Below are 18,570 nucleotides of genomic sequence, written 5' to 3' on the forward strand. Positions count from 1 at the left end.
CTCTTCTTTGAGCACTCTCTCTAGATTTTCTTGTTCCTTAAGAAATTTAAGAACCCCCCCCAAAGGTTTAATGTTTTTCCCTTGCACACTAGAAGGGTAATTCTACAACCTAGAAGCCTTACACGTGCCTTACATGTGTAAATGTAGCAAAGATACTTACATGTAGCAGGTATTCTCCAAGGACAGCAGGTTTTATATTCTCAAAATTGGGTGATACCGATCCACATCGCATGGTCCAGCATTTGCCATAGCAAAAAACAAAAAGAGCTTTGTGGAGCTCCACCGTGCATGGCTTCCCGCTCATCGTGCAGACGTGGTCTCCAGATTAATTCTACAGCAAAAATTAAAGTAAAAGAACAAAGGAGACAACTCCAACAAGAGGTGGGAGGGAATTGCGAGAATATAAAGTCTGCTGTCCTCAGAGAATAACTGGGGTAAGTATTTTCGCTTTCTCCAAGGACATTTGAGACGTGATATAACGTCCACACTAGGGTATTAAAGCTGTAAAAAATATATTCCTATACTGTACACATTCTTGTTTTCAAAACATGAAAATAATGTTTTCATAAAAAAGGAACAGTAATCTGAATGACATTTTGTGTGTAGCAGAAGTGTGGGGTGGATGAAAAGGACAAGGGTGGTTACCATAGGGCGTGTGGAATAGGCGCCAACTCCGTGGGTGCTTGAGCACCCCCCCAATATTTTAGCTGCCGTCGGAACTTCCGGTTCCAGCCCGACCTGCCCGACCTCTTCTCCCTTAAGAGTCCTCCGTCCTCACCTTCCTGCCTTCCAGAATTTAAAACTCATCCTACCTTGCTCAGTCCCGGCAGCAGCAGTGAAAGGCGAGTAGGCTCGGCGCTTTAGCCTTCCCTTATCTCTCAGCTCTGCTCCCGCCCTCATTTCCTGTTTCCGCAAGGGCAGGACCAGAGCTGAGAGAGAAGGGAAGGCTGAAGCACCAAGCCTGCTCGCCTTTCACTGCTGCTGCCGGGACTGAGTGAGGTAAGATGAGTTTTAAATTCTGGAAGGCAGGAAGGCGAGGACGGAGGACTCTTGTGGGAGAAGAGGTCGGGCTGGGGTTGGGACTGGAACTCGGAGGAGAGGGGGGCTGAAAGGGGCAGGTGGTGTTTGGGGTGAGTTACTGGACATGGAGGGGAGAGGAGAAATCGCTGGACATGGAAGGGAGAGCAGGGGAGAGATGAGACTTGTTGGACATGGATGGAGGGAGGGGAGGGCAGGGGAGAGAGGAGAATTCGCTGGGCATGGATGAGATGGGAAGGAGGGTAGGGGAGAGAGGAGAATTGCTGGATATGAATGGAGGAGAGGGCAGGGGAGAGAGGAGAATTGCTGGATAAGAATGGAGGGGGGTGGAGGGGGAGAAATGCACCACCTGTTAAAAAACAAAATTTCAGCACCCCCAATCATTCTGAAAAGTTGGCTCCTATGGCATGTGGTTCTTGTTCTGTATGCATGGTGATGTGGGGTTCTACCCAGTTTGTGGATGTCCACACTGGTAAAGTTCATCCTCTGCATGCCCAGGCCACATGTTCCTCCTATAATATGATTTATTTGATAAAATGTCCGTGCAATTTGTATTATGTGGGTCAAAACTCCAGACAATTAAAAACACGACTGATTGAACAGAGACATTGCATTCAGGCGAATAAGTTAAATGAACCTCTAGTAATGCATTGTTTAGAAAACCGATATGTGTTTGAGGACATCCAATGTGTAACACTGGAACAATTGTGTGTCACAGAGCGCAGAGGTGATATTAGACGTTTACTTCGGCAGCATGAACAGTGATGGATTTTTTTCCTTGCAATCTGTGACCACTAAAGAGATGAATTTAGCGACAGAATGGACAGCCTTTCTGTGATAAGTATAGATGTTCAATACTCTGACATGGGACACCAGATTTTAAATCTGAGCGTTCTGGTGATGTCTTCCACCATTTTGAGAGTGCCTGGAGCTGGAAAGCCGTTTGAAAGTTACAATCATGTATTACTTGTTTCGCTGTCTTGGATCAGATATAATCTGTTTTCCTCTGAAGCAGCTTGGATTGGTGAAACAGGAAACCCCTGACGGGATTTGAGTGGCTATACTGGATCACACTGGGATTAAAGAGACACACTTGTTATTCCAAGATAAGTACTATGTGAAAACATTGATGTGGCAACTGAAAATTTATTATACAGTTTCCTGAGTTTACTCTGTATCAGTAAGTGTTTTTGCTACATAAAGACCTATTTTGAGTCTATATGTAAGTGGAGTTTTTTTTTTTAAACTGATGATTATTGTGAGCCACCTATACATTGAAGGCTTGCCTTACAACTAGTTGTGTTTCCTTTTCTACTGAGGTCTTTTTTCTCCACTTTATAGTTTTGTGGCAATCCTTCTGATACAGAATATTATTGTAGAAGCGGTTGTTTTTGAAGTGATTTTAAATACCCCAATAATGCCTGGATAAATGTTACATCAGGGAATGCTAGGGAAGTAAAATTCCTCGACATAATAAATGACTGCTTCCTGGAGCAAATGGTCCAGAAACCGACAAGAGGGGGAGCTATATTAGATCTAGTCCTTAGTGGAATGCAGGGCATAGTACGAGAAGTAACTGTATTGGGTTCACGGGGAAGCAGTGATCATAACATGGGTGGCTGGTGGACATGAGGATCACCTGGTGACTTGCCTGCCTGATGCGAAAGTGGCGGACCTCATGCATCACCTAGACAGGATCTTAGATAGTGCTGAGGAGAAACCAGCTGTCTTGGTACACGTGGGTACCAATGACATGTGGGAGGGAGGTTCTGGAAGCCAAATTTAGGCTCTTAGGTAGAAAGCTGAAGTCCTGATCCTCCAGGGTCACATTTTCAGAGATGCTCCCCATTCCACATGCAGGACCCAAAAGGCAGGCAGAGCGCCGAAGTCTCAATGCGTGGTTGAGACGATGGTGCAGGGAGGAGGGGTTTAGATTAGTTAGGATCTGGGCGACATTCTAGGAAAGGGGGAGATTGTTCCGAAAGGATGCGCTCCACCTTAAACGACATGGAACCAGGCTGCTGGTGCTAATTTTTAAAAAGGAGACAGAGCAGCTTTTATGTTTCAATCATTTTTATTCAAAACTTAAGGAAGAAGAAAAGTTAACATCATCATGTATGAACGTCTGATATTTTCCCCCCATGTGGCTAAACTAACACATAGTACTTCTACCCCAACAAATAGGACTTAACCTTCCCTCCTATACCCTTCCCCTCCCACCCCCTTATTTCCCTTGCTATGGCATCAAATGAACATAATAACGCAGGGTACAGGGCAATATCTAGAAGTTTAACAGTCTACTCCTGGCAGTTGGAGTCAGAGTATTCCAAAAGGGAGTCCAAGTGAGTTGGAAACGCACTCCAGTCTTCGTTTTAAAGTCTGTAATTCCCACCCTCTCTACCCGCAGTAACGTTATCATACGCACACGCCACTGCGATACTGTAGGGTAGTTGTATGTAAGCCATTCTGAGAGTATTGCTTGTTTAGCCACTACAATAGCTTTGCGTACAAAAGCGGTAAATCCTGACGGGACAGGGTGTATGAGAACAGGATGGCCTAGGAGCAATGCCGAGTCATACTTCCAGCCCGCCTTCCACATCTCAGAAACATATTGTACTAGCTCCTTCCAAAATCGGACTATGCCCTTGCAGGACCAAAACATGTGCCCGAGGGTGGCCCCCGGATCCCTGCATTTGAGGCACTCTCCCCAAGGCGAGAGTCCCATGTGAAAGGCTCTTCTGGGAGAAATGTAGAGTCGAAGAGCAAATTTGTATTGTAGCTCCCAGTGCTGTGTCATGTTCATTGTTTTGCGCATTGTAAGCACATGGGACTTGAACTGAGGCAATGTAAGGGCCATGGGGATATCTCGTTTCCAGGCAGCCAGTAACTTGGCATAGTCCAGTTCAGTAACTGTGTCTCTGATGTGCCTGTGATGGAACGTGAGGGGCACTTTTTGCTGTGCCTCTAAAGAGAATGCTGTTGCCAACTCTTCCTGGACATCCTCCGCCAGCGCCTCCCAGGACAAGGAACGTATATAATGCTTTAGCTGTGCTTAATAGAACTCATTCAGCAGGGCATATTCAGCACAGAGCTCCAGAAACGGCTTTATCTGACCTTCACGGGTAAGTACTTGTAACAAGTATACTATCCCTTTCCTTTTCCATCTGCGGAACACAGAATATAGCCTTCCAGGTGCAAAGGCAGGGTTCCCGCATATTGACAAATATGGTGTAACCTTCGAAGAAAATCCGTGTAATTTACAGATCCATTTCCAAGTTGCTTTTGCTGATGTCATTATTCCTGTATGCTTCAGTAGGGGCGGCAATGGTAATCCCATCGTATGCAAATAGCTGCTGAAGTGCGTTTCTGGGTATAATTGTAATTCCAATTCTGTATTTGTATGGTCCTGTGTTCTGCGAAACCAGTCAGTGATGTGGCGCATGCCACTAGTTATTGTTAGATATTTCACGTTCAGTAGTCCCAAACCTCCATATTCTACCGGTATACTCTGTGTTGGAATGGAAAGGCGGGGTTTCTTCCCACTCCACAAAACTTTTTGCATTAACCTCATTAATTTCTTTTCCTCCCCCCTCTTTAAGTAAAGCGGGAGAGTTTGAAAAACGTAGAGCCACTTTGTAACTACAATCATGTTGTACAATGCAATATGCCCCAGAAGAGAGAGTGGAAGGGATCCCCATGCCTGCAATTGTACAGAACAGCTTTTAAACTAGAATTGGGGGGGGTGGGGAGGGGGGTTAGCCAACAGTTGTTCAGGAATGCATGGTTCCGTGTGGAGTATCCTTAAAGGATACTATTGAAACAGGACGTTTAGGAAATCCCAGTAGAGAGGTTTCAACAATGCTATAAGTAAGCCAGGTGTACTTAATGAGTGAGCAGGACAAAGGATGCACATTATTCCTTCAACTTCTAAGCATCTTGCAGATCAAAGGAAAAAAACGCAGTTTGAAGTGCCTGTATACAAATGCTAGAAACCTAAAAAAAATAAGATATAGAGAGCTAGAATAGCACTAAATGATGAGGTTGATATAACAGGCATCTCAGAGACTTGATGGAAAGAGGACAATCAATCAATGGGACACTGTATTAACAGGACCAAATTGGAAGGCAGCTGCGCTATATGCTAAAGAGGGAATTGAGATAAAAAAAATAAACATTCCACACGACAGATAGCAGCATGCAATCATTATAGACAGAAACTCCATGTGTGAATGGAAGGAGTATTCTTGTAGGGCTGTATAGAACGAACAGATGGATGAAGAAATGTTTACAGAGATTAGGAAAGCTGGCAAATTGGGCAACGCTATAATAATGGGTGATGTCAATTACCCCGATATTGACTGGACAAATGTTACATCAGGGAGTGCCAGGCAGATAAAATTTCTAGATCTAATAAAAGACTGCTTCTTGGATCAGCTGGTCCTGGAACAGACAAGAGGGGAAGCCATTTTGGATCCGGTCCTTAGTGGCATGCAGGGCATAGTGCGAAAGGTGGTGGTGTTGGGTCCCCTGGGAAAGTGATTATGTTTAAATCATCTTTATTAAACCATAGAAAACAAAACAGTTCGTCAATAAAGATTTACTCCCCCCCCCCAACTCTACCCCATCCCCAACCCAACCCTAGTGAATATACTTAACTCTATGTTATTGAGGAATATATAAACACTCTACAGGCAGCGCTGCAACATAAGAACCACAGTGATTCATTAAACATCTGAAACAGAACCCTCTATCAATATCAAGTACGGTCTTTAACTAAGCCCTCTCCCTTCCCCTTACCACCCTAACCCTCCCCCCGTAACAATTGTGGTCAATCAAATTCCAGAGCAAGTGAGTAAACAAACAATCTCCAATCTGAATCACTAATCACCGGAGGCAGAAAATCTCCTGTACCCAGTGCGGTACCAAACCCTTTCAAAAGTTCAAGATGAAGCTTTGCCCCCCAGAGGGTAAAGTCCACCACAAGGGTTCCCATTGTTTCCAAAATAGTTCACCAGGGGCACTATCCCAGGTTTTAACCTGAAATCTGTCCAATCTCATTTGTGCGATCATCTGTGATCTCCAATAGGCCAAAGAGGGTCCATGTTCTGAGATCCAATATTTTAAGATCGTGGCAAGCCCAAAGTAAACTGCCAACTGTATATACCCCTTAAAACCTGCCGGAGGCGACGAAGAATAGCTAAATTTATGAAAAAGAATCATAGGATCCTTCAACAGCGTGCATCCCCATTGACTATCCACCATCCGCAACATCCCTCCCCAAAATCGCTGAACCAGAACATATGACCCAAGTTCGCATTAACAGTTCCACACTTTGGGCATGTACCGTCGCACTGGGCAACAAACTTAGAAGCCCGCCTCGGTGCCATATATGTTCTGAGTAAAATTTTATACAGTCGTTCTCGCTGTGGAATCAATACCCTCATTAAGTACAAATGTCTTAGAAAGGATTGGCATAACTCCGCTGTCACCACACATCCTAGATCCTCCCCCCAGCCACGGGCCAAGCGCGCATAATCTCTCTCTGACGCTGTGTCCCTCAATTGTTGAAGGTGAAATTTAAGTGGTACTGACAGTTGTGCACCCAGAGTATACATTTCTGGTAATACATCTTGCACATCCTCAGTTAGATCGGTCCAATTTAAGGAGGCGATATAGTGCTGCAGCTGAAGATATGCATACTGGTGACCCGCCCCCCCTCCCACCAGCTCCTCTAACTCTGAGAAGGGCCACAGTCTCCCCTCTTCCGTGAGCACCTGCGACAAATAAATTACCCCCCTTCTAGCCCAACGCGTAAATACACTTTTACCGTGGCCTGGCGGAAAATCCGGATTATCACAGAGGGGCAGGAGAGGGGTTACCCTTGCTGTGAACTGGTGTCTCCTACAAATCCATCGCCAGGTAGCCCTAAGGGCCGACAACACGGGATGAAGCTGGAGCGCCCGCTTTGGCATCCCTCTTCCCCTGTGTAGAAGGCAACTAAAATGCCAGCCCGGAAACCACGATGTCTCTATAGGAGTCAGGGAAAACTCAGATGTGCCTCTAAACCAGTCATTGATGTGTCTCATTCCACAAGCCACAGAGAGGAGATTTATACTGATCAATTCCATCCCACCACCCTCTCTAGGCGAGATAAGCGTCGACATCGGGAGTCTAGGTCTCTTGCCCTGCCAAAGATACTGTTGTAGAAGCTTATTTAAACCTTTCTCCTCTTTGCCTTTGAGGAATAGCGGTAATTGCTGAAATAAATATAACCACTTAGGGGCAATCATCATATTAAACAGGGCTATCCTCCCCCACAAAGACTAGGGCAAAGACTGCCAGAGTGTCAACTTCTGTTTTGTCAGCTCAACCAGAGGTTTAACATTGCGGGAGTATAGCACCCCTAAATCTCTGGGGATGAGAACTCCTAAATATCTCACTTCCTCCTCTGCCCACCTTAAAGGGAAGTCCCCTCTCCACCTGCGCTGTAATGTCGTATCTATTGCCAGGGCACAAGATTTTTGGACATTTAATAAAAATCCTGAGAGAGCCCCATATTCCTTTATCAAGGACAAGGCACTCTCCAGCGAGGACTGTGGGTCGGATAAAACCATCATAATATCATCAGCATAAGCCAGTATTTTAACAGTTTCAGAACCCAGATCCACCCCCTTAATCTCATTAGAGCCATTCAGAAGTCTAAGTAGAGGCTCTAGGGAGAGGTCGAACAGCAGAGGCGATAGAGGACACCCCTGCAGCGTTCCTCTGTATATAGAAAACCGCTCAGATCTTCCCCTATTAACAGCAATCCTAGCCCCCACATCAGTTATAAGACTTGTATAAATCTCCTAAACCCCCTCGGCACTTCCATCCACTCTAATACTTGAAAAAGATATTCTCATGACACACGGTCAAATGACTTAGAAGCATCCAAACTAGCCAAAATCAATGGATCCCCCTTAGCAGCGCTCCTAGCCATAGCCAAAAGTATTCTGCGTACATGTAACACAGAGTGCCTCTTCGGAATGAACCCCACCTGCTCCTGACACACCATCCCAGGAATATGCCTAATCAATCTGTTTGCCATCACCTTAGACAACAGCTTAATGTCCACATTGATGAGGGAAATAGGTCTGTAAGATTCAGGGTCATCAGCCATTTTCCAGGTTTTAGAAGCATTACTATTAAGGCTGTATTTTCGTGTTGGGGAAACTCCCCAGTATCCAGTACTGCATTATAATAATCCAACAGTGACCCATTATGGGAAGTTGCATCGCTTTATAGAATTCCCCAGAAAATCCATCCATACCCGGTGCAGAATTTAATTTCAACCCATTAATTGCCAACTGCAGTTCCTTCGGCTGCAGGGGAGCATCCAAAAAATCCTGCACCTCCGTGGAAAACTTTCCCAACCCTGTTTTCGCCAAGAATGCCGATACTTCAGCTCTGTTCGGGGAGTTCCCACGAGCATATAATTGCTGAAAATGCTCCTGGAATATCCTCAAAATGTCCTTTGTTTGATTAGTGACCTGCCCTTTGTCATCTTTCAGGGCCGCTATTGTCCTACTATCCCTCCCAGATTTAACTAATTTTGCCAAGAGACCGCCTTGCTGGTTCCCATATCTATGGAACCTATAATTCTGAAAAACTGCCTGCCTTTTTGTTTGTTCATGTATCAGAAAATTGAGTGTCGCTTGCAGAGACAAATAGTTATCCTTATTAGTTTGGGAAGGTGTCCCCAACAATGCATGCTTGGCCCGCCGCAGACGCCCAGACAAGTTTAAAATATTTGCCGCTAATTTTTTACGCCTCAGGACTGTGTATTGAATGATGTCCCCTCTCGGAACAGCTTTGGCTGTGCACCAAAACAGCTTTGGGTTTGTCTTATGTTGCCCATTGTGAATAGAGAAATCCTCCCATTTCCCCTTCAGATATCTATTAAATTCAGGGTCCTTAATTAAGTAATTGGGAAATCTCCATTGTCGCACCGGCAGACAACCCTCCGGGGCCTCCAACTCCACCCAAACCGGCGCATGGTCAGAGACCACCACCTGGTCTATCTTCGCCTCCGTAACCTCAGGGAAAAGAGAGGTCGAGACAAACACATGATCAAGTCTAGCCCAGGTCCCATGTGCCCTGGATCTGTGGGTGTAGTCCCTATCTTCTGGATGCAGCAATCGCCAGGTATCCATTAACCCCAAGGAGGAGGCGAAGGTCGGTAAAGTCACCACCCCTCCCGCTCCCCTGGCCCCCAGACTCCTACTACCCGTGCAGTCCAATGTTGGATCCATCAAAGCATTCATATCACCAGCTATTATTAAATGCTTACCCTGGAACGAGATCAGTTCCTTTAAAAGATGGGAAAAAAAACCTGGGACCTGAGGGGTAGGGCCGTAAAGGGATAACAAGTAAATCTCCCTCCCTTGCAGACATATCTTTACCAAGAGATATCTACCTTTGTCATCTTGAAGATTTTTTTCCACTGAGTACACCAAAGACCGTCTAAATAAGATCGCTACCCCCCCTCTACGCTCTCCCGATGAAGCCCATTCTACCCTCCCCACCCACATTCTTTGTAGCTTTTTATGTTCCTCCTCAGATAATCTTGTCTCTTGGAGACAGGCCACATCAGCCTTAAGCCTATTCAGATGGGTCAGGATTTTCTCTCTCTTTATCACAGAGGAGATTCCCCCAACATTCCATGAAATTATCCTACATGACGTAGAGGTCGTATTTTATGCCCCCCATAACAATAATCATTCATACCTGTACCGAGACTAGGGGCCCAGCCCTCCCCCCAGCCTCTAAACATCCTATCCATTGTGTACCACTCACGAGATTGTTCCCTCTGCCTAATGCCCAAACACTTGCTTCTGGTTACCCCTCCCAACCAATGCCCCCTTCCCACCTTCCCCACCCCATTCCCAATCTCTGTCCCATCCACCTAAATGTCTCCCCAGCCCACATCCCCTTATCCATCCCCCCCACCTGTAACTTATAAAACAGAGATGAGCCAGAGCCCATCTGAGAAATCACATTCATGCAAGAGCCCCCCGCTCCCTCCCCTCAATTTAACAATTTACCTCATACTAGTATCATAACAAGACAACTTTAACTTGTCAAACCTTGTCCAGCAATGCATTACAAAAAGCGTCTTAAACCTGTGGCAGAGTGATGACACACCATCGCTGCTCCTCCGCCACAGTCTATGTCCCTGCACCACACCTCGTGTTTTCAAGTTAAGTGTGACTTCTCCTCATCCACCTTGTTAACAAACTCTGAGGCTGTCTTGATTGAGTCAAATGCATTCCATCTGCCACCTCTGTGAATCGTTAACACTGTCGGGTAGACTAACATAAAGCGAATCTTTTTCTCCGCCAGCTTAGCGCACAGGGGATGAAACCGCTTTCTTCTCTCCTGGATTCCCACCGAGTAATCCGGGAAAATCAGCACTCTTTGCCCATCATATTTCAAGGAATCTCTTTTCTCCTTAAAGCCACGCAGAATCTCTTCTATATGAAGATAGTTATGGATTTTTATGATAACTACACGTAGCTTAGTCAACTACACGTGGCTTAGTCTGTTCCGCGTGCTGCCTCCAGATGTGCTCGTTCCAAGCAAAGCGCTCCATTGCTATCTGACAGAGCAAATTCTTATTTTAGCCATGCTTCCAAGATGGGCCCCAGGTTCCTCTCCACCACTGACTCTGGGAAGCCCACAAGCCTTAAATTAGAGCGACGTGCCCGATTCTCCAAGTCCTCGAGCTTATCACTTTGCTGCTGCAATTTGAGCGCCATTTCCTGCAAGCGGGGCCCAGATGCGTTCCACGAGTCTTCCACAGCTGAAACTCGACTCTCCAGTTCCAGCGTTCGGTTGGTAAGTTCTGAGATGAGCATATCCATTTTGTCAAATTTACCCGCTAGCGCCTCCAATCTCGGCTCCAGAGCCAGCCCAACCGCCGCCGATATCTGCTCCAGCTGCTTTTCTGTGAACTCCGATTGAGTTCCCACCATATCAACCGCCATCTTTGCAGCCGCGATAAGCAGCGCGGTTTTCTCTTTTTCGGCTTTTAAGGTCTTGCGTGTGGCGCCTGATGGCATCTGGAGCCCCACTTGTATCAACCACTCCTCCACAGTCGAAAGCAGTATTTCCCCGTCGTTTGAAGGCTCAAATTTGCCAAAATTATTGCCAAAAGGAGCGGGGGGCTCAGGAGCACAGCTACAATGCAACCGGTGCTCTCACTGCATCACGTGATCTCCCCTGGGAAAGTGATTATAACATGATCAAGTTTGAGCTACTATCTGGGATGAACCCGCAAAGAAATCTAATGTAGCTGCATTTAATTTACGAAAGGGGGACTATAATAAAATGAGAAAAATGGTTAACAAGAAACTAAAAGGATTGGCTGCAAAGGTTAGGACACTAAATCAGTCCTGGACGTTATTCAAAAATACCATCTTGGAAGCCCAGTCATAATAACATAGTAAATGATGATGGCAAATAAAGACCTGAACTTTCCATTCAGTCTGCCCAACAAGATAAACTCATTTTACATGGTATGTGATACTTTATATGTGTACCCGAGTTTGATTTGTCCTTGCCATTCTCAGGGCACAGACTGTAGAAGTCTGCCCAGCACTGTTCTTGTACTAAAAGTTCTGAAGCTAACATCGAAGCCCTTTAAAATTTACACTCCAGCCCATCCATATCTGTTCAGTTATGATCAGGGCATATACCGTAGAAGTTTGCCCAGGACATGTTTTGCTTCCCAATTACTGGCGTTGCCACCCAATCTCCACTAAGATTCTGTAGATCCATTCTTTCAAAACAGGATTCCTTTGTGTTTATCCCACGCATGTTTGAATTCCATTACCGTTTTCATCTCCAACACCTCCTGCAGGAGGGCATTCCACATATCTACCACCCTTTCCGTTAAAAAATACTTCCTGACATTACTCCTCAATTCATGTCTTCTAGTTCTACCGCCTCGCCGTCTCCAGAAAAGGTTTGTTTGCGGATTAATACCTTTCAAATATTTGAATGTCTGTATCATGTCATCCAAGTTTCTCCTTTCCTCCAAGGTATACATGATCAGGTCAGCAAACCTCTCCTCGTATGGTTTGCAACGCATGTGCCAAGCACATTTCTCCTGCGCCAACGCACAATCCTCCCGCCAAACTCCCTAATGCTCAACGCTACGAGCGCACCTATATTTGCATCTCATTAGCATTGAGCATTAGAGCATTGTTCTTCTGTGCTGTTCTGATGGTATTTTTACAGTGCTATTCGGAATAGCGCCGGAGTTTTGAGCATCAGGGCGCCAGAGAGGTGGCACCTATGGTTGGTGCAGAGTAGACCTCTAGTCCTCTGGAGGCTGGGAATTTAATGGGATGAACTTATGGAAACAAACAAAACCGTGAGCTATGTATCACGAAAAACACTTGGGTACACGCCAGGAAGATAAAATTTCTTGATGAAATCAAGGACAGCTTCATGGAACAGCTGGTTCAGGAGCCGACAAGAGAAGGAAAAATACTAGACTTAGTTCTTAGTGTAGCTCATCATCTGGTGTGGGGGGTCACGGTGCGAGGGCCACTTGATAACAGTGATCATAATATGATCAGTTTTGATATTGGCATTGATGTAAGTGAACTTAGGAAATCAAATACACTAGTGTTTAACTTTAGAAAAGGAGATTAGGATAAAATGAGAAAAACGGTGAAAAAAAAAAAAAAGACTAAAAGGAGCAGCTCACAGGGTAAAAAAACTTGCATCAGGCGTGGATGCTGTTCAAAAACACCATCCTAGAGGTACAGGACAAATATATTCCGCGTATTAGAAAAAGAGGAAAAAAGACCAAACGTCAGCCAGCGTGGCTAAACAGTATGGTAAAGGAAGCCATTAGAGCCAAAAAAACAATTCTTCAGAAAATGGAGAAGAGAACCAACTGAAAATAATAAGATAAAACATAATGAATGCCAAGCCAAATGCAAAGCGGAGATAAGGAGGGCAAAAAAGGACTTTGAAAAAAAAGTTAGCGTTAGAAGCGAAAATACATAGTAAACTTTTTTTTAGATACATTAAAAGCAGGAAGCCGGCTAAAGAATCGGTTGGGCCGCTGGACGAAAGTGGTGTTAAAGGGGCGATCAAGGAAGACAAAGCCATAGCGGAGAAATTAAATGAATTCTTTGCTTCGGTATTCACCGAGGAGGATTTGGGAGGGACACCGGTGCCGGAAAGGGTATTTGAAGCAGGCAAGTCAGAGAAACTAAACAAATTCTCTGTAAACTTGGAGGATGTAATGGGTCAGTTCTGCAAACTGAAGAGTAGTAAATCACCAGGACCAGATGGTATTCATCCCAGAGTATTAATAGAACTGACAAATGACCCTGTAGAGCTACTGTTAGTAATATGCAATCTATCTCTAAAATCAGGTGTTGTACTTGAAGACTGGAGGGTAGCCAATGTTATGCCGATTTTTTAAAAAGGTTCCAGAGGAGATCCGGGAAATTATAGACCAGTGAGTCTGACGTCGGTAACGGGCAAAATGGTAGAGGCTATTATTAAGAATAAAATTACAGAGCACATACAAAAACATGGGCTCATGAAACAAAGTCAGCACGGATTTAGTGAAGGGAAGTCTTGCCTCACCAATCTACTGCATTTTTTTGAGGGGGTGAACAAACATGAGGACAATGGGGAGCCAGTGGATATTGTGTATCTGGATTTTCAGAAGGCATTTGACAAAGTGCCTCATGAAAGACTCCAGAGGAAACTGGAGAGTCATGGGATCGGAGGTAGGATATTACTATGGATTAAGAGCTGGTTGAAGGATAGGAAGCAGAGAGTAGGATTGAATGGTCAGTATTCTCAATGGAGAAGGGTAGTTAGTGGGGTCCCTCAGGGGTCTGTGCTGGGACCGTTGCTTTTTAACATTTATAAATGACCTAGAGATGGGAGTAACTAGTGAGGTAATTAAATTCGTAGATGACACAAAGTTATTCAGGGTCGTCAAGTCGCAGGAGGAGTGTGAAAGATTACAGGAGGACCTCGCGAGACTGGGGGATTGGGCATCCAAGTGGCAGATGAAGTTCAATGTTGACAAGTGCAAAGTGATGCATGTGCGTAAGAGGAACCTGAATTACACCTATGTCATGCAAGGTTCCGCGTTAGGAGTCACAGACCTAGAAAGGGATCTGGGAGTCATCGTTGATAAGTCATTGAAAACTTCTGCTCAGTGTGCTGCGGCGGCTAAGAAAGCGCACAGAATATTGAGTATTATTAGGAAAGGGATGGAAAACAAACACAAGGATGTTATAATGCCGTTGTATCGCTCCATGGTGCGACCGCACCTCGAATATTGTGCTCACTTCTGGTTGCCGCACCTCAAAAAAAAGATATAAAGGAATTGGAGAAGGTGCAGAGAAGGGCGACAAAAATGGTAAAAGGGATGGGAGGACTTCCCTATGAGGAAAGGCTAAGAAGATTAGGGCTCTTCAGTTTGGAGAAGAGGCGGCTGAGGGGTGATATGATAGAAGTCTACAAGATAATGAGCGGAGTAGAGCGGACAGATGTGAAGCATTTGTTTACACTTTCAAACAATAGTAGAACCAGGGGACACAAGATGAAGCTAAATATGGCAGATTTAAAACAAATAGGAGAAAGTTTTTCTTTACTCATAGTGTAGTTGGACTCTGGAACTCATTGCCAGAGACTATAGTGACAGCAGCTGGCCTTACGGAGTTTAATGGGGGTTTGGACAGATTCCTGAAGGAAAAGTCCATTGAACATTATTACATTTTTTTTCGGGGGGGGGGGGGGGGGGATTTGCCGGTTTCTTGAAGCCTGGATTGGCCACTGACGGAGACAGGATGCTGGGCTTGATGGACCATTGGTCTTTTCCCACTATGGCGGTGCTTATGTGCTCATGCTGCTTACCTTTAAAATAAGCATTGGATTTTCCCAAATCCATCTTAATAATGCTTTAAGATTTTTCTTTTAGGAAATTATCCAAACCTTTTTTAAAACCCTGCTAAGCTAACTGATTTTACCACGTTCTCTGGCAACGAATTCCAGAGTTTAATTACACGTTGAGTGAAGAAACATTTTCTCCGATTCGTTTTAAATTTACCACTTAGTAGCTTATTCTTGGAAAAAGTAAACAAGCAATTCATGTCTACCTGTTCCACTCCACTCAGTATTTTATAGACTTCTATTTTATTTTTTTGTTACATTTGTACCCGTGCTTTCCCACTCATAGCAGGTTCAATGTGGCTTACATATTATATACAGGTACTTATTTGTACCTGGGGCAATGGAGGGTTAAGTGACTTGCCCAGAGTCACAAGGAACTGCCTGTGCCTGCAGTGGGAATTGAACCCAGTTCCCCAGGACCAAAGTCCACCACTCTAACCACTAGGTCACTCCTCCACTCTGTCTCTTCTCCAAGCTAAGGAGCCCTAGCTGCTTTAGCCTTTTCTCAGAGGGAAGTCATTCCACCCCCTCTATCATTTTCATCATCCTTCTCTGTACCTTTTCTTATTCTGCTATATCTTTTTTGAGATGTGGTGTTCAGAACTGCACAGTATTCAAAGTGGTTGCACCATGGAGCAACAAGATTACAACATTCTCATTTTTGTTTTCCATTCCTTTCCTAATAATTCCTAACATTCTATTTGCTTTCTTAGCCGCCAATGCACAATAGGCAGAGGGTTTCAATTATCATCATAGTAACATAGTAGATGACGACAGAGAAAGACCTGTACGGTCCCACCCAGTCTGCCCAACAAGATAAACTCATATGTGCTACTTTATGTGTATACCTGAATTTGATTTGTATCTGCCATTTTCAGGGCACAGACCGTAGAAGTCTGCCCAGCACTAGCCCTGCCTCCCCCCACCGGCTCTGCCACCCAATCTCCGCTAAGCTTCTCAGGATCCATTCCTTCTGAGCAGGATTCCTTTATGTTTATCCCACGCATTTTTGAATTCCGTCACCGTTTTCATCTCCACCACCTCCCGCGGGAGGGCATTCCATGCACTCACCACTCTCTCCGTGAAAAAATACTTCCTGACATTTTTCTTGAGTCTGCCCCCCTTCAATCTCATTTCGTGTCCTCTAGTTCTACCGCCTTCCCATCTCCGGAACAGGTTCATTTGCGGATTAATACCGTTCAAATATTTGAATGTCTGTATCATATCACCCCTGTTTCTCCTTTCCTCCAGGGTATACATATTCAGGTCATCAAGTCTCTCCTCACACGTCTTGTAACGCAGATCCCATACCATTTTTGTAGCTTTTCTTTACACTGCTTCTATTCTTTTTACATCCTTAGCCAGATATGGCCTCCAAAACTGAACACAATACTCCAAGTGGGGCCTCACCAACGACCTATACAGGGGCATCAACACTTCCCTTCTCCTGCTGGTCACACCTCTCTCTATACAGCCCAGCAACCTTCTAGCTATGGCCACCGCCTTGACACACTGTTTCGTTGCCTTCAGATCCTCAAATACTATCAACCCAAGGGCTCTCTCCCTGTCTGTATATATCAGACTCTCACCACCTAACACATACGTCTCCCGTGGATCTCTACTCCCTAAGTGCATCACTTTGTATTTCTTCGCATTGAATTTTAATTGCCAAACGTTAGACCATTCTTCTAGCTTCCGCAGATACTTCTAACCCTTCGGCAATGTCACTCACAAATATATTGAACAGAATCGGCCCCGGCACCTATCCCTGAGGAACTCCACTGCTCACCTTTCCCTCATCCGATCGAATTCCATTTACCACCACCCTCTGGCGTCTGTCCGTCAACCAGTTCCTAATCCAGTTCACCACTTCGGGTCCAATCTTCAGCCTGTATAGTTTATTCAAGAGCCTCCTGCGTGGAACCGTGTCAAAAGCTTTGCTGAAATCTAAGCAGATTACGTCTACAGCATGTCCATGATTCAATTCTCAGGTCACCCAGTCAAAGAATTCAATGAGATTCGTTTGGCACGATTTACGTTTGGCACCATGACACCTAGATCTTTTTCCAGGGCGGTGACTCCCAATGTGAAACATTGCATTATGTAGGTATATAGTTTGGGTTCCTCTTTCCCCCGTGCATCACTTTACGCTTGCTCACATTAAACATTACCTTCCATTTGGATACCCTGTCTTCCAGTCTCGTAAGGTCCTCTTGCAATTTTTCACAGTCCTCTTGCGATTTAACAACTTTGAATAACTTTGTCCAGTCACCAAATTTAATTACCTCACTAGTTATTCTCATCTCCAGATTATTTATAAGTTAAAAAGCAGCAGTCCCAGCACATACCTCTGTGGAGCCCCACTATCTACCCTTCTCCTTTAAGAATACTGACCATTTAACCCTACTCTCTGTTTTCTATCTTTTAACCAGTTTTTAATGTACAATAGGATATTATCTCATATCCCATGACTTTCTAATTTCCTCAGTAGTCTTTCATGAGGAACTTTGGGGCTCATTTTCAATGCACTTAGGCTTAAACGTTGCATAGTAACCTATGGAAATTTGTAAGTCTAAGGGCTTCTTTTACATAACCACGCTAGCGATTCCTGCACTTTAAATGAGAGGAAGACCACAGGAATTGAATGGGCTCTCACTTGCCACGCAGGAATCGCTAGCATGGCTTTGTAAAAGGAGCCCTAAGTGCTTTGATAATATGCCGCTATCAAAAGCCTTTTGAAAATCCAGACACACAATATTGACCGGCTCACCTTTATCCACCCTTCAAAGAAATGTAGTAGATTAGTGAGGCAAGATTTCACTGGACTAAATCCACGTTGGCTTTGTCTCATTAACCCATGCTTATGTTTATACTCTATAATTTTATAACAGTCTCTATCATTTTGCTCGGCACTGATGTCAGGCTCACCTCTGGAACCCTTTTTAAAAACGGATGTTACTACATTGGCCACCCTCAAATCTTCTGGTATCGTGCTTGATTTTAAAGTTAAATTACATATTACTAACAATAGCTCTGCAAGTTCACTTTTCAATTCTATTAGTACTCTGAGATGTATACCATCCAGTCCAGACAAATTGCTACTCTTCAATTTGTCAAATTGCCCCATTACATCATCCAGGTTTACAGATACTGATCATTAGAGAGCTAGAAAAACTTTTTAGAAATGTTCAACAGCACTCCCATCCCTTTTATGAACACAACTAAATTAAACAGTGGCCACATTTTTATACCAGGGACGTCTAAGACGATGTTTAAAAGGAAAATTCCTAGGAGAAAGAACTAAATTAACACAATACTTGTTAGCAAAAGAACTGTATCTACACATAACTCAAAGAACTTTCTTACCTTTCTAAGTTGCTCATGTTCTTTTTCTTCTGTTTCAACACTGAGTGCAAATGGAGGCAATGGTGATGACAGAAACTCTGCTGGCAAGATGTACTCATTAGTCTGTACACTTGTTGTAGTCACATTCTGACTTGCAGCTGTAATGAAATTATAATACGACCAATACATGAACCAAGCAAGCAGCCAATGTGA

The 18,570-nt window shown here is 44.4% G+C and overlaps 1 protein-coding gene across 1 annotated transcript in view; it reads right to left on the minus strand.

The window, feature by feature from the left end:
• The window catches only part of LCA5 (lebercilin LCA5), a 124,309-nt gene that overhangs the window by 41,133 nt on the left and 64,606 nt on the right, over nucleotides 1–18,570 (minus strand). The window contains exon 7 of the mRNA XM_030199065.1: nucleotides 18,379–18,515. Within this exon, the coding sequence (XP_030054925.1) occupies nucleotides 18,379–18,515 (137 nt within the window). The remainder of the gene's footprint in view (nucleotides 1–18,378; nucleotides 18,516–18,570) is intronic.

This window comes from Microcaecilia unicolor, chromosome 3 (assembly GCF_901765095.1).
Source record: "Microcaecilia unicolor chromosome 3, aMicUni1.1, whole genome shotgun sequence".
In the NCBI taxonomy this organism is placed as follows: Eukaryota; Metazoa; Chordata; class Amphibia; order Gymnophiona; family Siphonopidae; genus Microcaecilia; species Microcaecilia unicolor.